Here is a 22,303-nt window from a genome sequence, read left to right on the forward strand (position 1 = left end):
AAAAAAAGTGTGATATCGCCAAATCTCTCATGTCCATAATTTGATTTAACTTTGCTGTGTAACTTTCATTAAACATGATGGCCATAAAGGTGTAGAATGGTGTCAATTAAGAAGGCCATAGCTTACAACAGCAATAAATCCATTATAACCCGCTGACTTTGGGATGTCAGTACCTTAGGTGTATGAGGTCCTTATTATGTGGACTAATGTTGGCTGCTTCATTTTCTTTCTATGTACAACTTTTTGAAAGCCGGAGAGAAAGTTTCTATATTCTACAATGCTCTAAATCATAAAAATCATCATTTCAGATAACAATATAATTGATTTTCCAAAACTTGATATGAAGCCACTAGTTCCAAGATTTTTGACAACTTAATTAGTCAAAACTAAGTGATTTTTCTACCCGATTTGGTACATTGAAATTATCATGCAGCAAACATTAGATTTTGTTTTTAGAAAGAGCACAAAACAATTAGATTCTTTCAAACCTATATTTCAAAAAGAAAAATATATTTACAGCAATGCCAATAATACATAAGTAATTATAATATTTGTACACATTCCATTTATATACCTGATTTATGACTTAATAACTTTTTCAATTATCTCTCACAGAGATGGCAAATAACAGATTTTAAGGATTTGTTCTGCTTATTATCCAGATTTTTCAAGCATCCAGATTTTTAATCATCCAGATTTTCAATCATCTGGATTGCTTGTGGTAACAGTTAGTCCAGATAAATAAGGTTTTACTGCAAGGGCGCCCATATGCAAAATTGTAAGGGGGGCTCAAAAGTTTTCCCCATGGTTTAGCAGAATATTTTCCCCATGGAAACCGATTTCAGTACATATTAGAGACATCAAAATTTTACATTTTTAATAACTTATTTATTAATGGCTGGGAAAGAAATTTTCATACATTTTTGCAAAGAAAAAGAACTAAAAGCAAGGAAGTTCTCATTTCTAATGGGGGGGGGGGGGGGCTTGAGCCCTCCCTTGCCCCTCTATATGGGCGCCCTTGTACTGTACTTTCAGATGAACAAAACATTTAAGACAGAAGGAAGATACCTTTATGAAGTGCCATTTCAATATATTACAAAACTATTTTTGAATAACTTCATAGTAATGTGAGTTAGCTGTATTTCTGGAAAGATATTCTATACACAGAAAAATATGAGTATAAATACATAAATATATTCAACATAAGTATATAACTTAACATAAGTAAATACCAAATTTTGATTATTTTTCCCCATTTTGAACAATATACATAAAGGAACCATAATATAGTATAAAAACAAATGCAATTTCAAAATAAAAAATTAAATGCTCAAGAAATAGTTCAAATATATACATTTACTTATAAATAGACGGCTAGAATTTCCAAGCAAAAATCATTTTTAAAAAATCCCTGATAACCAGTAAGCCTTGAAAAGAAAAGCATACTACAGCAGAGTCCCGCTAAGCCAAGCTCTGTTTGATTCGAGATAGCTCAAGACAACCCTCCCCCTGAGAGAAAGTATTTAAAACATTTGTAAGGAATTAAGTGTAGAAAAAGTGGCACTTGGTGACTAGAGAAGAAAAGGTGAAAAAATTAATAAGCGGTGTGAGTCACAGATGGAACAAATGGTGACTCCTTATAATGCGGATTAACAACACGGAAAATGGATTATGAAAGCACAAGTGAGTTACTTCTTGAAGAGTGGTTTGACAAAACCATTTTTGAGTGATTTTCTGAAGTTTCAAAATACATACTTATACTTACAAATCCGTATGCTTGTATGCTTTTTTTCTTCTTTGCTGTTTTATCTAATCTTTACTTGTACATCAAAATCAGCCTTTATTTTTGATTTTATAATGTAGTCCAAGTTCATGTTAGTCCAAATCAACTTGGATTATCGGGACTCGGCTGTAGTTTTTACAATTATAGTAGCAGCATTTCATGAGCAATTGAAATATGCACTACACCATGATGAACATAAATATTTTTTTTTTTTTTTTTCAAAAAAAATTGTGTCTATATTATAATTTTACATAAATGAGACTAGTGATTATAACTTCCACCAAGAATTCAAAAAATATTATTTATTATTTTTAATAAGATTAAAAACTCAAATAGAAAACTAGATCAATAATGCAAAAAAAAATATGCAAAATCTAAAAACCAAATAGCAAATGAGGAGCTAGAAAAGTGAACACACAGACATCTCAATTTAAAAAAAATAATAATAATATAAAAAGGAGATTAATAACGGGATGGGAAAAAAATTTTATACTGCACCAACATTCAAAACTCTTTCTTACAAAAGCCATCAACAGCATTTTGCATATTTATGAACATTTTAACTCTTAGTTCAGTGTCAAAATCCACAGTTTAAAATTTTCAAAACAAGCTTCTCTGCAAGTAAATGGCAACCACTTAATGACATACATTTTTAATTCTGATGAATCAAAAACTTCATCCAAAATGTTTATAAATAAGTATATGAAACAAAAGAAATGCCCATTGTTAGGAAATTAATTATTTGTTAATAATTTGTTCGTTTTGAGACCTACATAATATGCGAGAATGTAAAGAATGAAAAAACAAATCTTACTAAGTACAGGGCAAGTTTTGTGGCTATCAAGAAACTTTCTTCTATACCTATTATGAATACTTGGATCTAGCATATTATTGCAAACTTTGCAAATAATAATTATTTTTAAGTTTATATATGCTTAATTCATTGTAATCTGGCTAAATTTGGCGCTTCTTTCATTACTTTTTGCTTAAAATTAAAAATTACCACAGTTCTTGAAATTCTACCTGTATGTTGACTTTTCTTGCTATGCACCATTTAACATTATGCTTATGGGATTGGAGAGAAATTTAAGAACAATCGCTAAGTTGGCATTCTTTTTTACACCAAATTTGGCGAGAAATCGCCAAATGGCATCAAGACTGGCATCATTTCGCGACATTTCAAACATTACCATGTAAATAGTGTTTTAATGCTAATAATGAACGGACAAACCCAGTAAACTCAAAAAAATTACCAGAAACAGGCAAAGGGGTTCAATCCACACGATTGTTTAAACAAAGAAGCAATATTCCCAACACAAAAAAAATCACGCACCCAAATAGTACTTGACGACCGACCCAACTTTTGAATTATCAAAATATTCTAGCAAAAGCAAAGCAAAGCAAAGAACGAAAATTGAAAATTATTTTTGAAGCCTGGATTAAATTAATTACAAACATTTTACTTGTTAACAAACAGAAGATGAAAACAGATTAAAATTTTAAATCATTGAGATATTTCCGATCATTTTCCAACAATCAAAATCACGAGAAAGGCGCAGACGACAATCTATTACGATTTATTTTTCTTACTATTGCATTTTTATTTGCACAAAAAATGGCAAAAATCAGCCCTCCCCCTCCCTCCTTTGGAGCAATTGGCACCAAAATTAAACCAGCGCCTGTTCTGTGTAGGTCCACATTTATTCTGAATTTAACCTAAAACAAAGCACTACTTCTTGAGATATAACGCTCGCAAAGAACAAGAACGAACGTTTGATTGCACCACCCCCTTTTGAGCTATTGATGTCGAAAATACAACCAAATCTTGTACCTTCTAAGAGCTATATGTCAATGCATTTTTGTTTGATTCCATTCATCATTTCTTGAGATATAGCAGTCACAAGTTACAACAAAAAACATTCGATTGCTAAGCCCCATTTGAGCTATTGGCGCCAAAATTGAATTAACACATGTTCCTGCTATGGTCAACATATGGATCAAGATTTGTTTGATTTGGCCAGTTACTTCTTGAGAAATAACAGGCACGCATAAGTGAAGAAAAGTTCTATTGCTCCACCCTCCTTAGAGGAATTGTTGCCAAAATCTAATAGGCACCAGTTCACATGGGGGCACATATGTGTACCAAATTTCTTACAATTTCATGTAGTATATTTTGCACTAGACTGGTCACATACGTACAGATAGGTGGAGCAATTGCTGAATAATTTTATATGTTGCTACTTCTCGCTTAGGTCTCAATGAATTACAATTCGTTCATTCGTTTTTATTATTGAGGCTTTGTAGGGGCATTTAAATTATTTCAGTTTTGAATATGCTTTTTCAACTTTTAATATTTAATTTATTGCTTACATTCCAATAGGACTGACCGTGAAGTTTATTATTATTATTTGAAACATTATATCACTTTAAGTTCATCCCTGGCAATGGAAAAGGGTGTAGCAAATATATACATGCAATTACATTATTTAGATGAAAAGTTCTACAAAATAGGAGCTGGATAGCATTAGTATTGATCATTACTATTTTCATAATTAAAACATATTCAATAAAACAATCTAAAATAAATATCGCATATGTTCAGCTTCTGATCTTATTCCAATTCATTCAATCCTACACAAAAATCTACAATTGGGACAAACCTAACTTAGCAACTTTCGTAACAGTCAGGATCTGTATAGCCCTCACGGTGTTAGCTTTACCCCAACTCTAGATTACATGAAATACACCGCCAGCATGTACTTCTGCCTTAGCCCTGGCTATAGGGCAGTAACTTACTGAATATAATCTAGATTACATGTTTTTTTTTCCTTTTGACCCTAGATGAATTTCTAGCAAAAAGCCTTTTAAAATTGAATATTGGGGATGAGGGACTGTAACCAATCAGAACAGCCAATTCCTGTTGTAGAAGTTTTGACATCTAGAAGTCTGAAATTATACTCTGTTTTGGAAATGACTACATTTTTTCTTTGTCATTTTAAAAGAGTTGCAGCTCAAAAATATAATTAAGTATTTGATGTTCTTGCACAGTTGAAAACAAATTTAAATTAATTAAAAAATTAATACATATAATATTTAACCAATATTAAAATTTAAAATACATTACATTCACATATTTAGCATATCACTCGAGAAATATCGGTAGTAAACATACTACAAATATGCATTAAAAAACTTAAACATTTTACTATTATTTTTTCGTTTTGAGAATATAAAGAATTATCAGAAGTTATAAGAAAATTAAGTAACAGTAAGTGTTTTTCAAATTCTCGTTATTGAGATAAAATATTAAATTTTGTTTCAGACATTTTTATCCCCAAACATTAGAAGAGAACACAAGAAAATAACTCTTGGGCTTTGATCCATGAATAACTCTTGTTTTGACGAGAGAAGTACTAATACAGTATGACATTGATTTAATGATACCCGATTTAACGATTTCTTCAATTTAAAGATACAGTTCACTGGTCCGGATTTGACTGTAATAAGCATCTATGCTCCTCAATTCAACAATATCCTTGATTTAACGATAACTTTTTCCAGTCCCTTGACAATCGTTAAATCGAGGTTACACCGTACATTGACTTCTTTTTGTTTTTGTTCAAGTTTGAAAGAAACACTTTCAAACTGTGCAAGCAGAAATGACTCCTACCCAGGAGTTATTTCTGTTGGACAGAAAACTGAATAACTTGCCATTGGGAATAAGAACATCAAATCATGAAGCAAAAACTTAAAACTTTTCTGTTTCAAAAAGAAATACAAAATAGAGGATTAACCAGAAACATTAAGTAATTTTAAGTAAATATTGAATTTCTCCATTCTTAAAGAAAACATACATTTAGATTCAAAAATCATAATACAGAAACCAACAAAATTTTACAAACATTTTACCATTCACTTTATAACTTTTACTGGTAGTAAATGAAATAGAACAATATTATGTGCATAAATTAATTGAAACATGCAAACATCTTCTGGCAACAAATGCATTCAAACATGATCACAAAATAAAAATCAACTTGAAGAGCTCTTTGGAAATTCATCTTTAAAAAATGATATTTGATGCATTGAAGCTCAAATGCCAAGAAACATAAAATTTAGCAGTAAAACATTGTTGCCTTTCATTCAACATTTTTCATCCATAAAATGTTTCTCAGAACTCACTAATGAAACCGAGAATATTGTTTCCAGCTTAGAGTATGAAAATTAAAATTACAATTTAGGCAATCAAATTTTCAAATAAAGACAAATATATGACTTGTTTTTTGAGCTTCATAAAATTTTAAATCAGTTGAAAGTACAAAAAAGAGATTCTAATTGAAGTATTTTTTAATACCAGAAAATTCTCCCATTTCTATAACTAAAAGGTCATATTATGAAGGTCATTATCATATATGAACAAAATAAATGTCCTTTGATTTTGCATTTATGCTTCAAAACAGAAACAAAAATGATTTGAGAATATAAATAATAAGAACTACACACAGGCAACTGGTGTACCAAAAAGTGGGGGTCAAAGGACATAAAAGCGGAGTAGGTGAACAGTAGCCATAAACTCAACTTTTCTTGGACTATAAAAAAACTTCACTTAAAAATTTGGGACACCACCTCAAAAATCCACCTCAGGATAGAGACTCCCCCTTCCAGTTCAAAATTTCATTTTAATTTTTTAACACGAAAATGATGCAAAACACACACTATTAACTAAATTCTTTTTCTTTTAAACATGTTAATCCATCAAGACTATACTATTTCAGTTCATCATTAACTTACATTCTATAACAAAAAAAATCGAAGCACCAAGGAGGAACTGTCAGAATGAAATAAAACTCCACACACATGATGGCAACATTGATGTTAGAGAGCAATTAAAGAAGATCATTTTTTAAAAGAGAGCCTATGCTTTTCAGTTGCATACCACAGCCACAGCTTGGGTGAAATCACGGAATGCTATCATACAAGAGGTCACCTCTAATATTAATCCACAACACCATGACAGCATAACGATACGTTAGTGTCATGCTTCAGTCACATGTGTTTGTGTGCATGATGGGGCTCCCAGGCACCATTTTTCAACAAGACAATTAACGGTAACACAAAGCAAGAGTGTTTGTGGGAACTTCCTTTTTCAAATTAGCAATGTCTCGGACTTCTGCAATGCCCTGATTTGTCACAAATCGAGCATACCAGCGATCACGTGAGTCTATAAATTGGATAGCCTATGAGTTTGAATTAGTAGTGCATTTACACTTACAGTAACTGTGGTACAAGCTGATGTAGGACATCATACAAGATTGCAATGTCTCAATGCTCAACTGTGTTACCTCGTACATTCATGCGAGAGGTGACTCAACTTACTTAAGTACTTAAAATCACAAATGAATAGTACTTAAACCTCCATTCATTTGGGTTGTTTTTTTTTCTGGTAATAAATGATCATTTCGCGCTTATTTTGTAATCACTTTCATAGATCAATGTTGCCCTCAGATATGTAAAATTTTGTTCATCCTGACAAATCCTTCATGGTGCGTTTTGATTAGAGTGTATTTGAACTTAAGAAAGTGGAGGGGCAAGACATTTTTTTTTTCTGGTTGTGAGGGTGCAATTGCCCCTCTTGCCCCTTCGTACCAGCCACCTATGGAACCACAGCTCACACAATTGAATTAATATAACATTAAAACAATTTTTTTTACCTTATATTTTTCTCTAGCACAAATATATTTTCCAAAATGTCGAAAATCACAAATTGCATAAAACCACTAATGCTCCAATACAAAATTTAACTCAACTGTAATTATCAATCCTATTTTTGAAATACGCACAAAAAGGATTTCAGTAATTGGTTTTAAAACCAGGGAAATATATCAAGTATTTGAACAACAAAACTTAAAAAATATTTGAACAATAAAAACAGTGGAGCTATTAAAACAGAAATCGTATTATTCATTTTAATAGCTTGGCAAAGCCTCTAAATGCTAGACCATCTTTAAAAAACATTTTTTTATTCATACCTTTAACCCTTATAAAAAATAGTTCACATAAAAAGAACTAAAATATTTCTACACATCATAAAACTTAAGACTTTTAAGCATCCCTTAAAAAATAAATGCAAAATCTTATAATCTATTAATCAAACCAATAAAATGAAAAACTGAACAAAAATATTAAGTATAGACAAATAAGAAAATTCAAAATTCACTATTTAACACTCTCTAAAATGAAAATTTTAAACCAAACCATGCGAACACATATGATGCAACAAAAATTTACAAAACGTTATCTATTCTTAAGTATTTTTAAAGTATGAAAAAAGTAGAACGTTTTGTGAATGCTTTAACAATTTTTATACAATAGAAGAAGAATCACGATATTGTTTTTAAAAAAGAAAGAAAGAAATACAAGTATTGAGCTACACTAGATAAAGTGCATTCTGCTTCATTGAAAAGAAAAGCATAAAAATTACAGGATTCAAAACATTACCTTTTCTCCGAAAATTTCAATTTATAAATGAATTAAAAAGTTTGTTTAAATTTCTATACAAACTATTACATATGTAAAATGGGTATACCAAAAACCCAATTTTAACTTAAAAGTAAATGTTCTGTTTCATTTTTAAAGCTTATGACTATAATGACAATTAAATGCGTTGGTTCAATTACAAAAAATTTAGAACTTACTTTGATAATTGTGGGTAATTAAATTGCTGGTAGCTAACTCAGGTTCAATTTTAAGAATTTTAGACACAATAATTTAGCTTTTTTTCTCCCCTCTCCACTTGCTTTCAATGATTGAATTTTTTTATATATATAAATTAATGAGTTAAGGAAGCCAGTAAAACTTAAATTAATTCTAGCAGTCCATAATATTATTGAATGAGGATTTTTCAATAAAAATAATTGATTTTAACTGTCTGAGCTGATCAATGTAAATGACCCCTGCTTATTACTAAATGCTACGCCAAAGTCATTTAACAAATGAAATATATTTTTAGAGTTGATAGGCAAAGCTGCACTATCTTTTGAACACATAAATAGAGAAAAGAGACAGGTAAACTTCATAAAGAACTAAATCTAGTTTTTCAGAGAAATAACAATAGTAAAAAATAATTTTCTAGAACAAAAAAATAGCACTTTGATGTATTTAACATAATATCAATGACATGAAGGAACAGCAAACTTTACTACGCATATTTAAGAGTAAAGAAATACTTAAGCTTTTCTAAATGTTTTATCAAAAATACATTTAAAAAACGTTTATTTTCAAAAATATATGAGAACTTTCCTTAAAAAGAAAACAGAAGTTTTCATTTTAATTATTTTAAGTCAGAAGTAAGTAGGATTGATATAGGAGTAAAAAATTTGGAACATAATTCATTATTCACAAAAAGAATTTTTAAAGAATGAATAAAATTAAGCAAAAAACAATTTCATACTAAATATTTCAAAAACAACTGAGCATTTAAAATCGCAATAAAAAAATTAAAAAATGAGAAATTTTGAGCAACAAAATGTTAGCATAAAAATGAACATTATAATAGAGAGGTACTCAAAAAGAGTATTCAAAAACACAAACTTGTATTTTCATTTTTGATTAAGTCATTTTTCTAATATAAGAACTACACATTACTCAAGAATTAATGTCAAGAGTAAATGCTTTCAACTCATGAGTAAAATATAGTTCTTAAATAAAATAATCACTCAGAAGTAATAAACTTCCTTACAACATACAATAGTAAGAAGTAAAACTTATTCAAATGTGAGGCTTTAAATCCCTTGGCTTTTTATTTGCAAGAATGTGGCAAGCACCAGTAAAAATCTGGAACAAAGGAAAGAAAATTAAAACTAATATACAGCAGAGAAAAATAAGTTTTTCAAAAACACAATTTAATCAAAATCGATTCCTTGTATTTGATTTGCAATGCATACAATGAACTTATGGATAAAAATCCAACTGGAATAAAGATTTAAATTTTCGTCGGATGTATTTTCATCAACAAACTTTGAATTGAAAGGATAGAAGGATTTCCCTTTTACCCGGAAACACTTTTACAACTTCACTGCTATTTGTGGATTTTTGATGTTCTCTTTCCGCTTTTACCTTTTGGGAAAGCATAAACATTTCAACTCTTCATGAGCATTTCAGCTGCTGCACTTAAAATCAGCAAATAACTACAAAATCAATGACTTTTGGATTTATGATTTGATTGGCTCTTGCATAAAATACTTTGCTAAACAACATCAAATACATTTTTAAACATCAAGCTTGGAGTTTCTGAAATGCAGTTTTGCGAAAGAAAAAAAAGAAAAGACAAAAAATCTTGAAAGCATTTGTGTATAACCAAGAACAATACTTGTACATGTTTGAATAAAGTTTTAAATTTTTAAGAGTTTCTTTTTTTTTTACTGTGCATTATTATTAAATAACTCCAATGCCAAAAATAAATTTTTAATTTGTTATGATGCTTTTATTGAGTTCTCAAGACAAAAAATTGGTTGAAACTTTTCTATTTCAATCAAATACAGTCAAACTTGTTTATAACGAGCTTGAAGGGATCACGATATTTGCTTGTTATAACCGAGTGCTCGTAAAAAATGAGTTCATGAAAAAAATCATACAAATGTTTACATGCTTGCTTTGTTATTTTTATATTCCTGAACAGTACCAAAGAAGTTGTTTTCAAGGAACGTGTGGTCCGAAAAACATCGTCATTTGCATAAGTGGCTTCAAAATAGTTCGATTTTTTTTTTTTTTTTAGCATTTTAGAGGCCAAGTACCTTTGGCCATTATGGTGGTCATTTTCATTTTTCCCCCTTTCTTTCTCTCTCTCGACTTTCATCTACAATACGAGTATATCTCAGAAATGATAACATTCTCCTCAATAAATATATAATTTTCAAATGCTCCTCTACTCCATGAATTTCAAAAAAATGTCCGTGTCAGCACTCGTTCTCATGGTTTATGACTTATCTCTTAACATTTGGTTGAATTCAAAATGTTAACGGAATGTTTCCAAATATAGAATAATCTTTTCTGAGGAGGAAATCAACAGACATTTTATGAAATACAAAAATGTTGCTCACTTTAAATGGGGTTTACTTGTTAAAAGCGAGTTTCGTTCCCTTAGACTTAACATTGTACCAATCAAATCTTTTTCATTTCCTCACTAAATCCGAGTTCTCATTAAAACAGGGCTCGCTATAAGCGAGTTCGACTGTAATGTATTCAGAGTGGTACAGAACATTGAAATTGATACTGGATGAACTGCATACATACTCTTAAGTTGCATTGAAAATTAAATTATTAAACTAAAATTCAACCAAAATAATTTCTTTTAAAAGGGATGAATAAAAAACATTTTTTATACATATTGCCCATTAATTGTTCTCATAAGTAACTTCTATAAAAAAAAAAGTAGGGCTGTGGTGGCCTGATTGGTAAGGCATCGTACTTGTGACCGGAGGGTCCCTGGTTCGATCCTAGCCGATCGAAGATCCACCATCTTCACTAAGGGTGACTAGGGGATGTTAAATATGCTCGTGGTCACAATGTCCTCCAAGTGAAATGATCTCTCTGGGGTTGCTAGGCCAGAAAGTTATTCACTTCTGTTCTGGTTCTAAATTATCGAACTGTCTGTAGATGGTGCTGCTATCTATCATGTTGTCTGAGCGAAATTGGACTTCCACCTAGAAATAGGCTCTCGATCAAAACGGAAGCCGTACCCCTCTGCCTTAAAATCGAGTAGCATTGCTACTTGGGCTCGGGTTCCCGAGTGGCATAAGTAACAACACAACAACATAGAAAAAGTTTCTGCTCCCAACTCCTTACAAAATGGAATCCTTTGTCAGCATGAAAGGTACTTACCAGAAATTTAAGACTTTTCAAAAATTAAAAATTAAGACTAGCTGCCAAGGCGGAGTTGTCAATTTTTTGCCTCTGCCTACTGTGCAGCATCAACCTGGCCTGACCCACCTGAAACAGGCTCTTGTGCAACACCCCATTTCCTGAAAGTACTACAAGGGTACTTTTGGGATTTCGCCCTGTACTTGCCCCTTGAGATAGTTTCAGCTAATGAAAGAATTTAAACTGACGTTTTTGGGATGTAAATTACATTCCTTTAAAGGAAAAGAAAAAAATATTGCATCAAAAACAAGAAAGCCATTTGAATTAGTATTTTTCCTTGTGCACCGAAAAACGTGCTTCATTACGCCACTCGAAAAATATTCGTTTTTTTCTGCGTAACCTTCCCGCCTGCGAGTCACTTCCACTTTGGCCACTTGCCAAAACAATGGGGAAATGCGAAATTGTCTGAAGGAGAAAGTAACTAAACAAATATTTTGAAAGAATATCCAAGAGGAGAAGAAAACTATGTTTAAAATTAATATTTTTGCAAATTAAAGTCACACAATTATAACACTTAGCAAAACATGTAGCCAGGAAAATTATAAATCTATCAATACCTGGTTCAATGCTCAGTTTTCTGTCGTTCACCAGGAGTAGTGATGACATAGATAGATAGATTCGACAATTATAAATAAAGATGATCTGTTTAATATATTAAAAATGTTATTATATAAAAATGTTTATCCTAAAAATGTAATCCAAAACTGTTTTTAAGATAGTTTCTTACAAGCCATCCTTTGTGTTAATGAAAAATTTAAACACAAGCAAATAGTATCTAGAAAAACTAAACCTGATTACAGTGATTAAATCATGAGTTCTAGAAACAACTACTGCATCTCTCAAAACAGTGAAGGAAAATAGTTACATGTCTCACTTCAAAGATTTTAAAATTTTATTATTAATTTTATTTTAGTGAAGTTGATTTGAAGTGGTATTTTGACTTAATGAATTTTAACAGCATTAAAAAGTTTCATCATGCTAAAAATTAATCAAAAAAAAAAAAAAAAAAAACTTCAAAATAACACAGTTGAATGATTGCAGTTTCTGGAAACATTTCAAAACAAAATTTAAACTTCTTTAAAGCAGTAGAGTTTTCAATAGCGTAAAAATGTTCAGTTTAATACCGATAACTTGTTTAGCTTTGTATTGAATATACAGTAAAATATATATATATATATATATATATATATATATATATATATATATATATATATATATATATATATATATATATAAGATGCTTAGTTCTTACTAGTTGGGTGTAAAAGCTTATGACAGAAAATTACCTGTAAAAAGAAGTACCAGTTGCAAATTTAAAAATTATATATATTACTACATTTTACACATTTATTTCATACACATACAAGACAAATGAAGACCTTATTAATTTATAAAAATAGGCTTCGACACATACCTTTCAGAGTCATTTTAAAACAGCACTTTTTGTGGGTTTGGAATCAGGCTTCACAAAAGTAATGTATGAATATACCAAACTACCTGACATACTGTAAAAATAAAGAATTAAATACATAAATAAAACCTATAAAGAAAAATTTTTTATTTAAAAGAAGCACTAAATTTTGTTAAATTATTCAGCAGAGTTCCGCAATAATCTCATAAAAACAATTTTATTTCGACTAATAGTAAAAATGGCAAACAAGCAACATATTAAACATATAACGTAACTACGAAACACGACACATCAAAAACATGGGAAAACTGTTAAACTAAATCTAGAAGATTGCAGCACATACAAAACTGAAAGAGTGCAGAGCACGATCATTCTCATATTGGACATGTGTCACATTTCTATTTCAGGGTCCCCCTAGAGCCTGACTAAGATTTTTGAAGACACTGGTCATGAAATTCATTTTATGTGCCCTCTTCCTATTCCCACTTATTCTGAAGCTATAAAATATTTCGATACTTGCGTATTAACACAACCATGCTAAATTTGGTGGTACCTCATATCACAACATTTGAAAAGTAGTAGAGATATAGTATACGATAGTTATATAAGATGTGGTTAAACTTTGCACATTGCAGTTTACCATAAATATCAAAGTTATTTATGATATAACTTTAAATAGTAAATACAGACTAAACTTGGAGTGGTTTTGAGATTTCCAAAGAGATCAAATTTATAAGGGGAATTTTCATCAATAAATAAGAGATTTTCGTCTTGGCATTTGAAAAAATATCAATGATATCATTGTACTCTAGATTCTGAGTGAAATCATTATTTATTTTTAACTAGCATGATAAATTAAGAGGATTTGCGAGCCCCTTGAAATCTAAGAGGAGGGGTCTGTGCCCCGCATGCCCCTGCGGTAATCAGACTCTGAAAGAGTGTTGCCAAATCGATAAAAACATTATCAATAAAATTATGTAAATGTAGCTGATTATCTTAAACTGATTTAATACTTTAAATCTAAAAAATTTTACTTCTCCCGAACAAACTTGGATTAAGTAATGCATTTATATACGTGTGAAAAAGTACTCATTTACAATTCTATGAAGTGAAGTTTTACAAAAGTTTTAAATCTTAAAACTATATAAAGTTACCCTAATAAGATAAGCAAAAAATAACTTTATTAGGAACAAAAAGCTATTTAAATAGAGCAAAGAACATTAGGACAAAAAGAGAAAAAGACACAAGTTGCTGTAAAAAGCATGCAGCCGTGGTAAAGTGTTGCAGTCATGCCTGCAACATGTACTAATCCAGTGGTGAGTCCAGAATAAGTTTTGAGCATTTTCTGATGAAGGGATGGCGTTTTGGCACTTCTCTTCCCAGGAAATTTTTTGAAATTGAAAGTCCTGAAAACTCAATTGTAGGACCCTTTTACGACATAATTAGAAGGAATAGGAACTGCCTCCAGGGAATTTTTCAAAATTGAATTTCAAAAACTGCAATTTTGGGCAATCATTGATGATGTTAGCAGGAGAGGGTTTAGGAACCCTCCCTTGGCAAGTTTTCAAAAACACAATTTCAGTTTATTGTCTATATTAGAAGGATAGGTGATTCAGGGCTCTCCCCTGGAAATTTTGCGAAACATAAGTTCTAAAAATGCAACTGTAGGTCAACTGGGGAAGGATGAGACTTGGAACACTTGAAAGAAATTTTTAGAAATGGAAGTTTTGAAAATGCAATTTCATACAGACTTTAGTGATGTTAGAGAGAGAGAGGAGGAGGAGGTTTGAAAGCTTTCCCCATTAAATTTTTTGAGTTAAAATCTCAAAATTGCAATAGTATGCTAGCTATCTTTAATGGCATAGAGGTGAAGGGGTTTGAAACTCCCACGGAAATTGTTTGGAATTTGCCACATTTGATGACGTTAGTTGAAGGGATTGATGGAGGGAAGGGCTGGAGTTTGGTACTCTCCTCCAGAAAGCTGGAAGTTCCTAAAGTGCAATTTCAGAGTATTTTTCTTAATGTTATTGAAAGGAGCATTTGATGACTTTCTACTGAAATTTTCACTTCTTTTACCTGTAGAGAATTAAATTAGTTCTGAAAATAAAAAATAATGCTGCAGTGTTTAAAAAGCAAGTAAGATTTGACATTGAAATTGTAAAGAATTTGCTGTTATGGAACAAAGAAAAAAAAATAGCACTTGTGTTGTGTTTTACGAGCTAACACACTGCATTGCTGTTTTAATATTGTGGTGCTTTTTCAAAGAAAACAATAGTTTTGAAAGCAAATTTAACAAAAAAAAACGGATTTTATGTCTGAAGAATTTTTTTGACTGTCTGACCACAAAAAATGTTAAAACTGCTCCTATGCAAAAACTGAGGATTTGAGTGATAGAATTTTAAACAATCAAGACCTAGCTCTCATTTTTGAAAAATCTTACTGAGTTCTTGGAAGGCTCCCACAAATTTGCAGAGAATTTGCAGACATGTGTTTTGGAGTTTACAAGGAATTCCTTGTAACCCCAACGTTTGTGTCTGTAATTCTCTGGAATTTGTGCAATTTAATATATTTTCTTTTGTCTCCAAAATGATTTGAAAATTTTCAAATCTGCTCCACAAGCCTTCATTCAAAACTATTTTGTCAGAGTTCATTAATTTTCATTTTTCTCTATGAATGGAAAAACAAAAAGATTGCAAACAGGCTACAGTTTATAAATCTTGCATATTCATGTAAATATGGCACCCCTGCGATAAAAGTGAAAGAATTCAAAATACTTTGTAGTTAAAAGTAGGTAAGCGAATTCAATTGCATTTTAAGAGTATATATATATAAAAAAATAGAAGTTTTATGCACATTACTGGTTCAACAAAAAAGATGAACAAATCGTAACAGGTGTGGCTGGCTTGAAATTTAGAAACAAGTGAAGGATTTTTATAATCTTACCTAATGTTTAAGCCAATAAAATTTGTCCAGCTAAAAATGTAGTCTCCACCCAGATACATTCCAACATAGGTGATTAAAATATTCTGAAAAAAGAGATTACAATATTAGCTTTTAAATTTCAAAATCAGGCAAAAAAAAATCAAAAACATTGCATTCTTGGAAACAACTATGAGTCATTTCTCATTTACTTAAAACTAAGAATTCATTTTTCCCAAACATTTGAGATTAAAAAAAATAAATTCAGAGCAACATTTCAAAATCAATTTTGAAAAAATGAAGAAGCATATTCAAAAGTAGTAAAACTACAGGAACTGATAAATAACAAAACTAGGGCACAAAAACATTTATAGCTTTCAGAGTTGAGTCTTTCAGTTATTGTAGAGAATGCACTTATAAATTTGTAACATCAAGTAAACAAATTATAATCTTTGATTATGTGCTTAAAGCAAAAAATTTAAAAGTACACCCAAACCTGTTTTTATGCGGTCTTTTTGTATGCAATTTTTTGTGCGAATTTTTTTCGTGCGTTACATTAAAATTTCAATCACATTGGGATTCAATTGACGAAATTATTTTTTAAATGAGTGCGAAGTAGCATCTTCAAGTGATGACGTAGGCACCCCGATGGGAAGTCACTGTGACCTCACAAAAATTTCCCTGTTAGGAAAATTTTGCCCGACTACTAGGCAAAAATTATCATCACTTCGTTTATTTAGATTTTGTTTAAAGATTATTTTGTAAGTTTTTGGGTTATTTTCTATGTGAAACTTTTTTGATATGGTCCCTATCCACCGCATAAAAAAAATATTGTTTAACTGTGTTGCAAAATCAACTTAATAACTTTTTATAGCTGCTCGTGAAGTTTCAAACAACTTTTCTTGTGCAATATTTTTATGCAGTCCCTATGCAGGTTTGGGTGTATATGTTGTTTAAAAATCTAAGTATTAATTAATTCACTAAGAAAGGTATGTGGTACAAGCTGCAAAGTTAAAATCAGAATAAAGCACTTGAAATCACCTTATTTTTTTTACACTATAATAAAACTACAGTAAACTCCCAATTATCGGCGATCGGATTATCCATGGTTTAGATTACCTGAGGGTCTTTTCAAATTGTTTTTCTTAATTGGCCATTAAATGTTTTTTAAACTTTTGATTGTGTTACTATCTGTTTTTAGGTTTATATATATATATATATTACATTCAATGCTAGTAGATGCAATGTAGCAATGTTTTTAGTTATAATTCAAATGTACTCATGAGTGTTATTCATATTTTTTAGCTATTGTTCACACTGTACTCGACTGCAAGCTTACTTGACAATGGAGAAATACGCTGAGGCCAAGCGAAGGAAATAATTCCTAGCGCCTTGTCTGATATTCTGGCGAAATTATACTCTTCCCTTTAGAAATTAGATTAGTTAGTTAAACTGACGAAATGCATAACCTTTTTTTTGTCACAATTTCTGTCAATCGTTAAATATTTTCAATTTTATGAGCAAAGCAGTAAATCATCCGCAGAGCATTTCATACATTTAAATCAAACACGCCAGCCAATAGCAGCTCGTAGACAGGTGGTGATCTCCTCTTATTCACGAAGTAATTAGGGTAGGTGTAGCTAGTAAGTGTGACGTTTTGTCTGTTAACTCATTTTTTCTTCCATGCATCATGACGTCGTCGTCAACTTAAGTTGCAAGCAAGTATAGTATCATTTTTTACCAACTATACTGATAAAAAAAATTTTAAAAAACGTTTCAGTGAATATCTTGGTATCCAATACTTGTTTTAAGACAATCTAGACATGCTGATAAAAAATATGCAAACCGTTTGTCTCTATCACCCACTGTATTTGAAATATCAGACATTGCCCAATTATATATGTTTAACATTATATCAAAGCAAACAATTCACAGACAAGTTACAGTACAGCACATACTCCTCAATATAGTACTAATTAACATAAACTATCTAGCATCATCTAGTTTAAGGTATAATACACATATAAAATACATAAGTATAACATAAAGTTCCATAATTTAAAGTTAGTTTGGTTTGAATTTCATGGCCGTTGACTTAAGTTTGGCAAGTTGTGCTGAAGCATCCAGTAGTAGTCAGCCAACATTGTTGCACAACATCTCGACCCTGATAGCGTGACTCCATCACCAGGGCCGGATTTAGAAATTTTAGGACTGCAAATAAAATAAACCTGTGGGGCCCCCTTAAATTGCACAATTGAAGAATATGCTCAATTGCATATCTTTTCATCATTGCAGAGGTTTCCATTTCCAAGAGTTGTGGTATACCACCCTAAAAAAAAAGAGACTTGACAACTCCTCCCCCCCCCCACCAAAAAAAATCTCATCTAGTCTGCAAATCTGATTTTTTGGGGGGGTTGACCACATTAACCCCTCTTCCCTCTGAAACCTTTGGCATTTGAGGCTGCAATACATAGGCATCCAATCTTCAAAAGTAGTTATGAAGTTACTTAATTCCTGTATCAATGTTATGTATTTGTAATTTGAAGTTCACATAAATAAGCAATTACAAAAGATTTAAACACCTTGAAATATTGTAAATTAACAGAAACAAAATAAATGCCATAAGCACTAATAGTGAGCTCTTTACTAACATGAAGTGACAGGCGAGCCATATAATTCTATGCTAGATGTCACTCCTCATAATTGTTTCGCTTAATGGGAGATAGTTGGTTTTCCACTAAATTCAGAAACATTGTTGAAACAGAGCCAGCAATAACAATTAAATTTTTAAACTCATACTTGAACAAAAAATAATTCTCATAGTTCAAAACAATTGTAAACATTTATACATGTAAAAAAAAATTTCTAATTTTTGGAGGCCTCCAAGCTAGGGGACCTCGAAGTCTCTTAAATCAGGCCCTGTCCATCACTGAGATGTCCTGATGAAAATGTTTACCATGTTCATCACATACAGAACCTTAAGTTATTGGGAAAGAAGTTGAGATGTGAGTCAAAGAGATGAATCTTGAGGGACAATTTGCAACCCATCAAGCTGTATGCACTAATGCACTTCTGCACAATATTTACATATTCAGGAGAATTATTACTTCAAAGAAAATTTTACTACAACAGATTTGAATGCCAATTATGCATTTTTTTTCAGTACTGCTAAGTCAATGATTTTCCATATTTGTTGGCCCATAAACACACCTTCTTTCCCTTTTGCATAACTCAACTTGGGAAACTTGTTGGATAGATGCCGAAAAGCATCTAAATTGTTGTCTAGTGCCTTCATGAAGTTCTTCATGGACCCTCAACTTTATATGAAGTGGAGGCATAATAATGCAAATATGAAGGGGAACTAAATATTTTTACATAACATTGTAGCTTATATATTTCTATTGGAGTTAATACCATTTTGGGTTGGGGGTGGCAGGGCTGAACTACTCACAATCCAGGGGAAAATTCGGCGTTCCATTAAAAAAGACAAACAAAAAACGAAGAAAAAATTCCAATGAAAGGGGATTAAAAAATATATGTTTTTTCTTAATATCTTGAAAACCTGACGTGATAGAGCAAAATAATTTTCAGATTTCTAATCAGCACAAAAAAAAACGCACTAGAAAAAGTAAACATCATGCCAGATATCTATGGCTTGTTTCTCAGTGTTATTTGTAATATTTGTGGTTAGGGCTGCGTCGTCCTTATGTGCAAGGTCGTGTGACGCACGACGGCGTCAGAGTCAAAAGGCGGCGAGCTCAGCTAAGGTGGAAAAATCTCCAACCAAAAAAATAAAATTGATCTTTTCATTATATAAATGGTGGTGGTAGCAGTGAAATTATACTGCTCATTGAAGCAAGCAATTTGTCTCGCTGCCTATTTAAAGGAAAAATTATTGCCTTGCTGTGTCTAAACATGCTATTCTCTGAAACAAGCTTTTTTACGCTGAAAACACTTGATGCTAATTAATGCACACATTAGCATTTTTCTTTCTAACGTGGAGCCATGAATGCTTTTTAGGTGTGTCTGTGGTTGAGCATACGAGGAGCAACAAATTTGCTATTCCCCATTTTGGTTACTGGACTCAAAATAACTTCGAGATATGACGTAAAAATGTACATTGTATTCCAAAATTAAGCAGGTACTCAGCATGTTTCGATTTTCGGAAATCTGGAGAATAATTTTTCATTAGTTCATATTGTCTTCAAATTTGATTTATTTTTAAAATAAAAATTTAGAGAGTACCACCAAAAATGTCAAGCCATGGATGCTCCCCCCCCCCCCCAAAAAAAAATCATTGCAGATCGTCCTCAATTTGAGGAGAGCCTTCAAACATTTCGTGCTCTAACTACATTGAAGATAGATTGCGTTTTTAGAGCTTCTATTTCGCAAAATTGCTTGGATTCTAACGTTGCTAAAAATGGTCTACAATTGCCTTTTTAAGTCTTCAATTTTGAAAAATGTTCGGAGAGGGTGGCTCCCGAATCTTGTAATATCAACAAAGAACAACAAAAATTGAGTTTTTAAAATTACAATTTCAAAAAAATTAAGAGGGAGAACCTCTAATTTCTTCTTTTTAATGAGAATATGAACGATTAAAATCTTTGTTTTTAAGAATTTTATTTTGAAACATTGGGAGGGGACGCTTAATTGATTAGAAACTCCCTGAGTCCTATTATGTTCCTTTACGACCTCAAATATGGTCTACAATCGCGTTTTTAAAACATCAATTTTGAAACATATCGGAGAGGTTCTCGGAACTTTTTGTCCCCCTTTCATCTTCAACGATAGTATAAAACTGCGTGTTTAGAACTAAAATTTCTAAAACTTTCTGGTGAAAAGCCCCCGGAGCCGCTATTTTAACCTACTCATATTTGAGTATTAACCAACTCTCAACTATACTCAAAGACTATACTTTGACTATACTCAAAGTTTTATCAGCTTTCTCTTTGTCTCTCTTTATCCAACAATCTGAAACAGTTTGAGAGTTTCAAAATGGTTCCCAAAATTGTTTAAACAAAACAGGAAAAGTTATTCTCATTAATATCTTTTTTTAGCGACAAATATGGGAATTTTTCCTGAAAATTATTCTTTGGAGATACCTGAAAGTATGTTCTAAAAAATTCCGAACAAAGTAAACTCAAACACGCCTTCTCCCCAGTTTTTGACTTCCTAGAAGTTCAAAGCTAAGTTCCTACGGAAAAAATAATTAAGTGCCCCCCCCCCCGCCCATAAAATTATCTTATGGCAGAGAACATTTTTTTAAGTACCATTTTCTTACAATTTTAATTGAATATTATGTTAATTGTATCAAATTTAAAAGGCCAAAGCATTAATTCATTTGCTAAATCTGCTAGTTGGATAATATTATCTTGATTAATGCTGTATTTCAAATTATTTTCAGTCAAGATATCACAGCCCTTATGATGATATTTTGTTGAAAGTCCTGAGGGTGATGTGACAATAAAATTTGACTGTATATATGCAAATAACACCAAAGGCATTTAATTACTGATCTTATATCCTTCACATAAAAATTACATAGATTATTAAGACCAAATACATCAATTTACTTACCTTAATTACCCCAACAATAGTTGTAGTTAAGGCAGAATTATAAGCTGTACATAAGACAGTTGAATACATCAAAATAAAACCCATAAAACAAGACATAAGGAATGAAGACATGAACATCCAATCGAGCCATTTAGTAAATGCAAATGTCTGCAATTGAAAATAATTGAGAATTACTTTAAAATAACATAATATTAATTCATTAACAAATTCTTTTCAATATGAATTGATCAAAATATTTCTTTCTTCTCATTTTCAGTGATCATTGAATATTCAAACGTAGTTAGGCAAACTGTTCATATGTGAGACACAATGTAGTCTGTAGATGGTAAAAGAGCTGATTATATTTTGGCATCAATAGCTCAAAAGGGGGTGGTGCGATCGAACATTATTTATTGTTCATGGTGAATGCTATATCACAAGAAGTAATGCTACATCTTTCTTGAAATTTGGAATAAATGTTAGTCTACACGGAAACAGGCACTGATATAATGTTGGCGACAATCAATCCGAGGGGGTTGATTTTTGTTTGAATGCAAAGAGCTTTATTAATGCAACAATAAGAAAGATAAATCGTAATGAAGTGTCGTCTACAGGGTTTCAATTCTTAGAAAATGATCAGAAAATCTCAATGATTTAATATTTTTATTTGTTGCTATCGTCTGTTTGTTAACAAATAAAATATTTGTAATTAATTT

At 31.2% G+C, this 22,303-nt stretch overlaps 1 protein-coding gene across 1 annotated transcript in view; it reads right to left on the minus strand.

The window, feature by feature from the left end:
* Positions 1 to 13,116: 13,116 nt before the first annotated feature.
* Positions 13,117 to 22,303, minus strand: part of LOC129225997 (UDP-N-acetylglucosamine/UDP-glucose/GDP-mannose transporter-like) — a 34,795-nt gene continuing 25,608 nt past the window's right edge. Inside the window, exons 9-11 of the mRNA XM_054860571.1 lie at positions 21,609 to 21,755; positions 16,056 to 16,138; positions 13,117 to 13,206 (exon numbers count right to left, since the gene is read on the minus strand). Of these exons, the coding sequence (XP_054716546.1) occupies positions 13,125 to 13,206; positions 16,056 to 16,138; positions 21,609 to 21,755 (312 nt within the window). The 3' untranslated portion in view covers positions 13,117 to 13,124. The remainder of the gene's footprint in view (positions 13,207 to 16,055; positions 16,139 to 21,608; positions 21,756 to 22,303) is intronic.

Source organism: Uloborus diversus, chromosome 7 (genome assembly GCF_026930045.1).
Source record: "Uloborus diversus isolate 005 chromosome 7, Udiv.v.3.1, whole genome shotgun sequence".
In the NCBI taxonomy this organism is placed as follows: Eukaryota; Metazoa; Arthropoda; class Arachnida; order Araneae; family Uloboridae; genus Uloborus; species Uloborus diversus.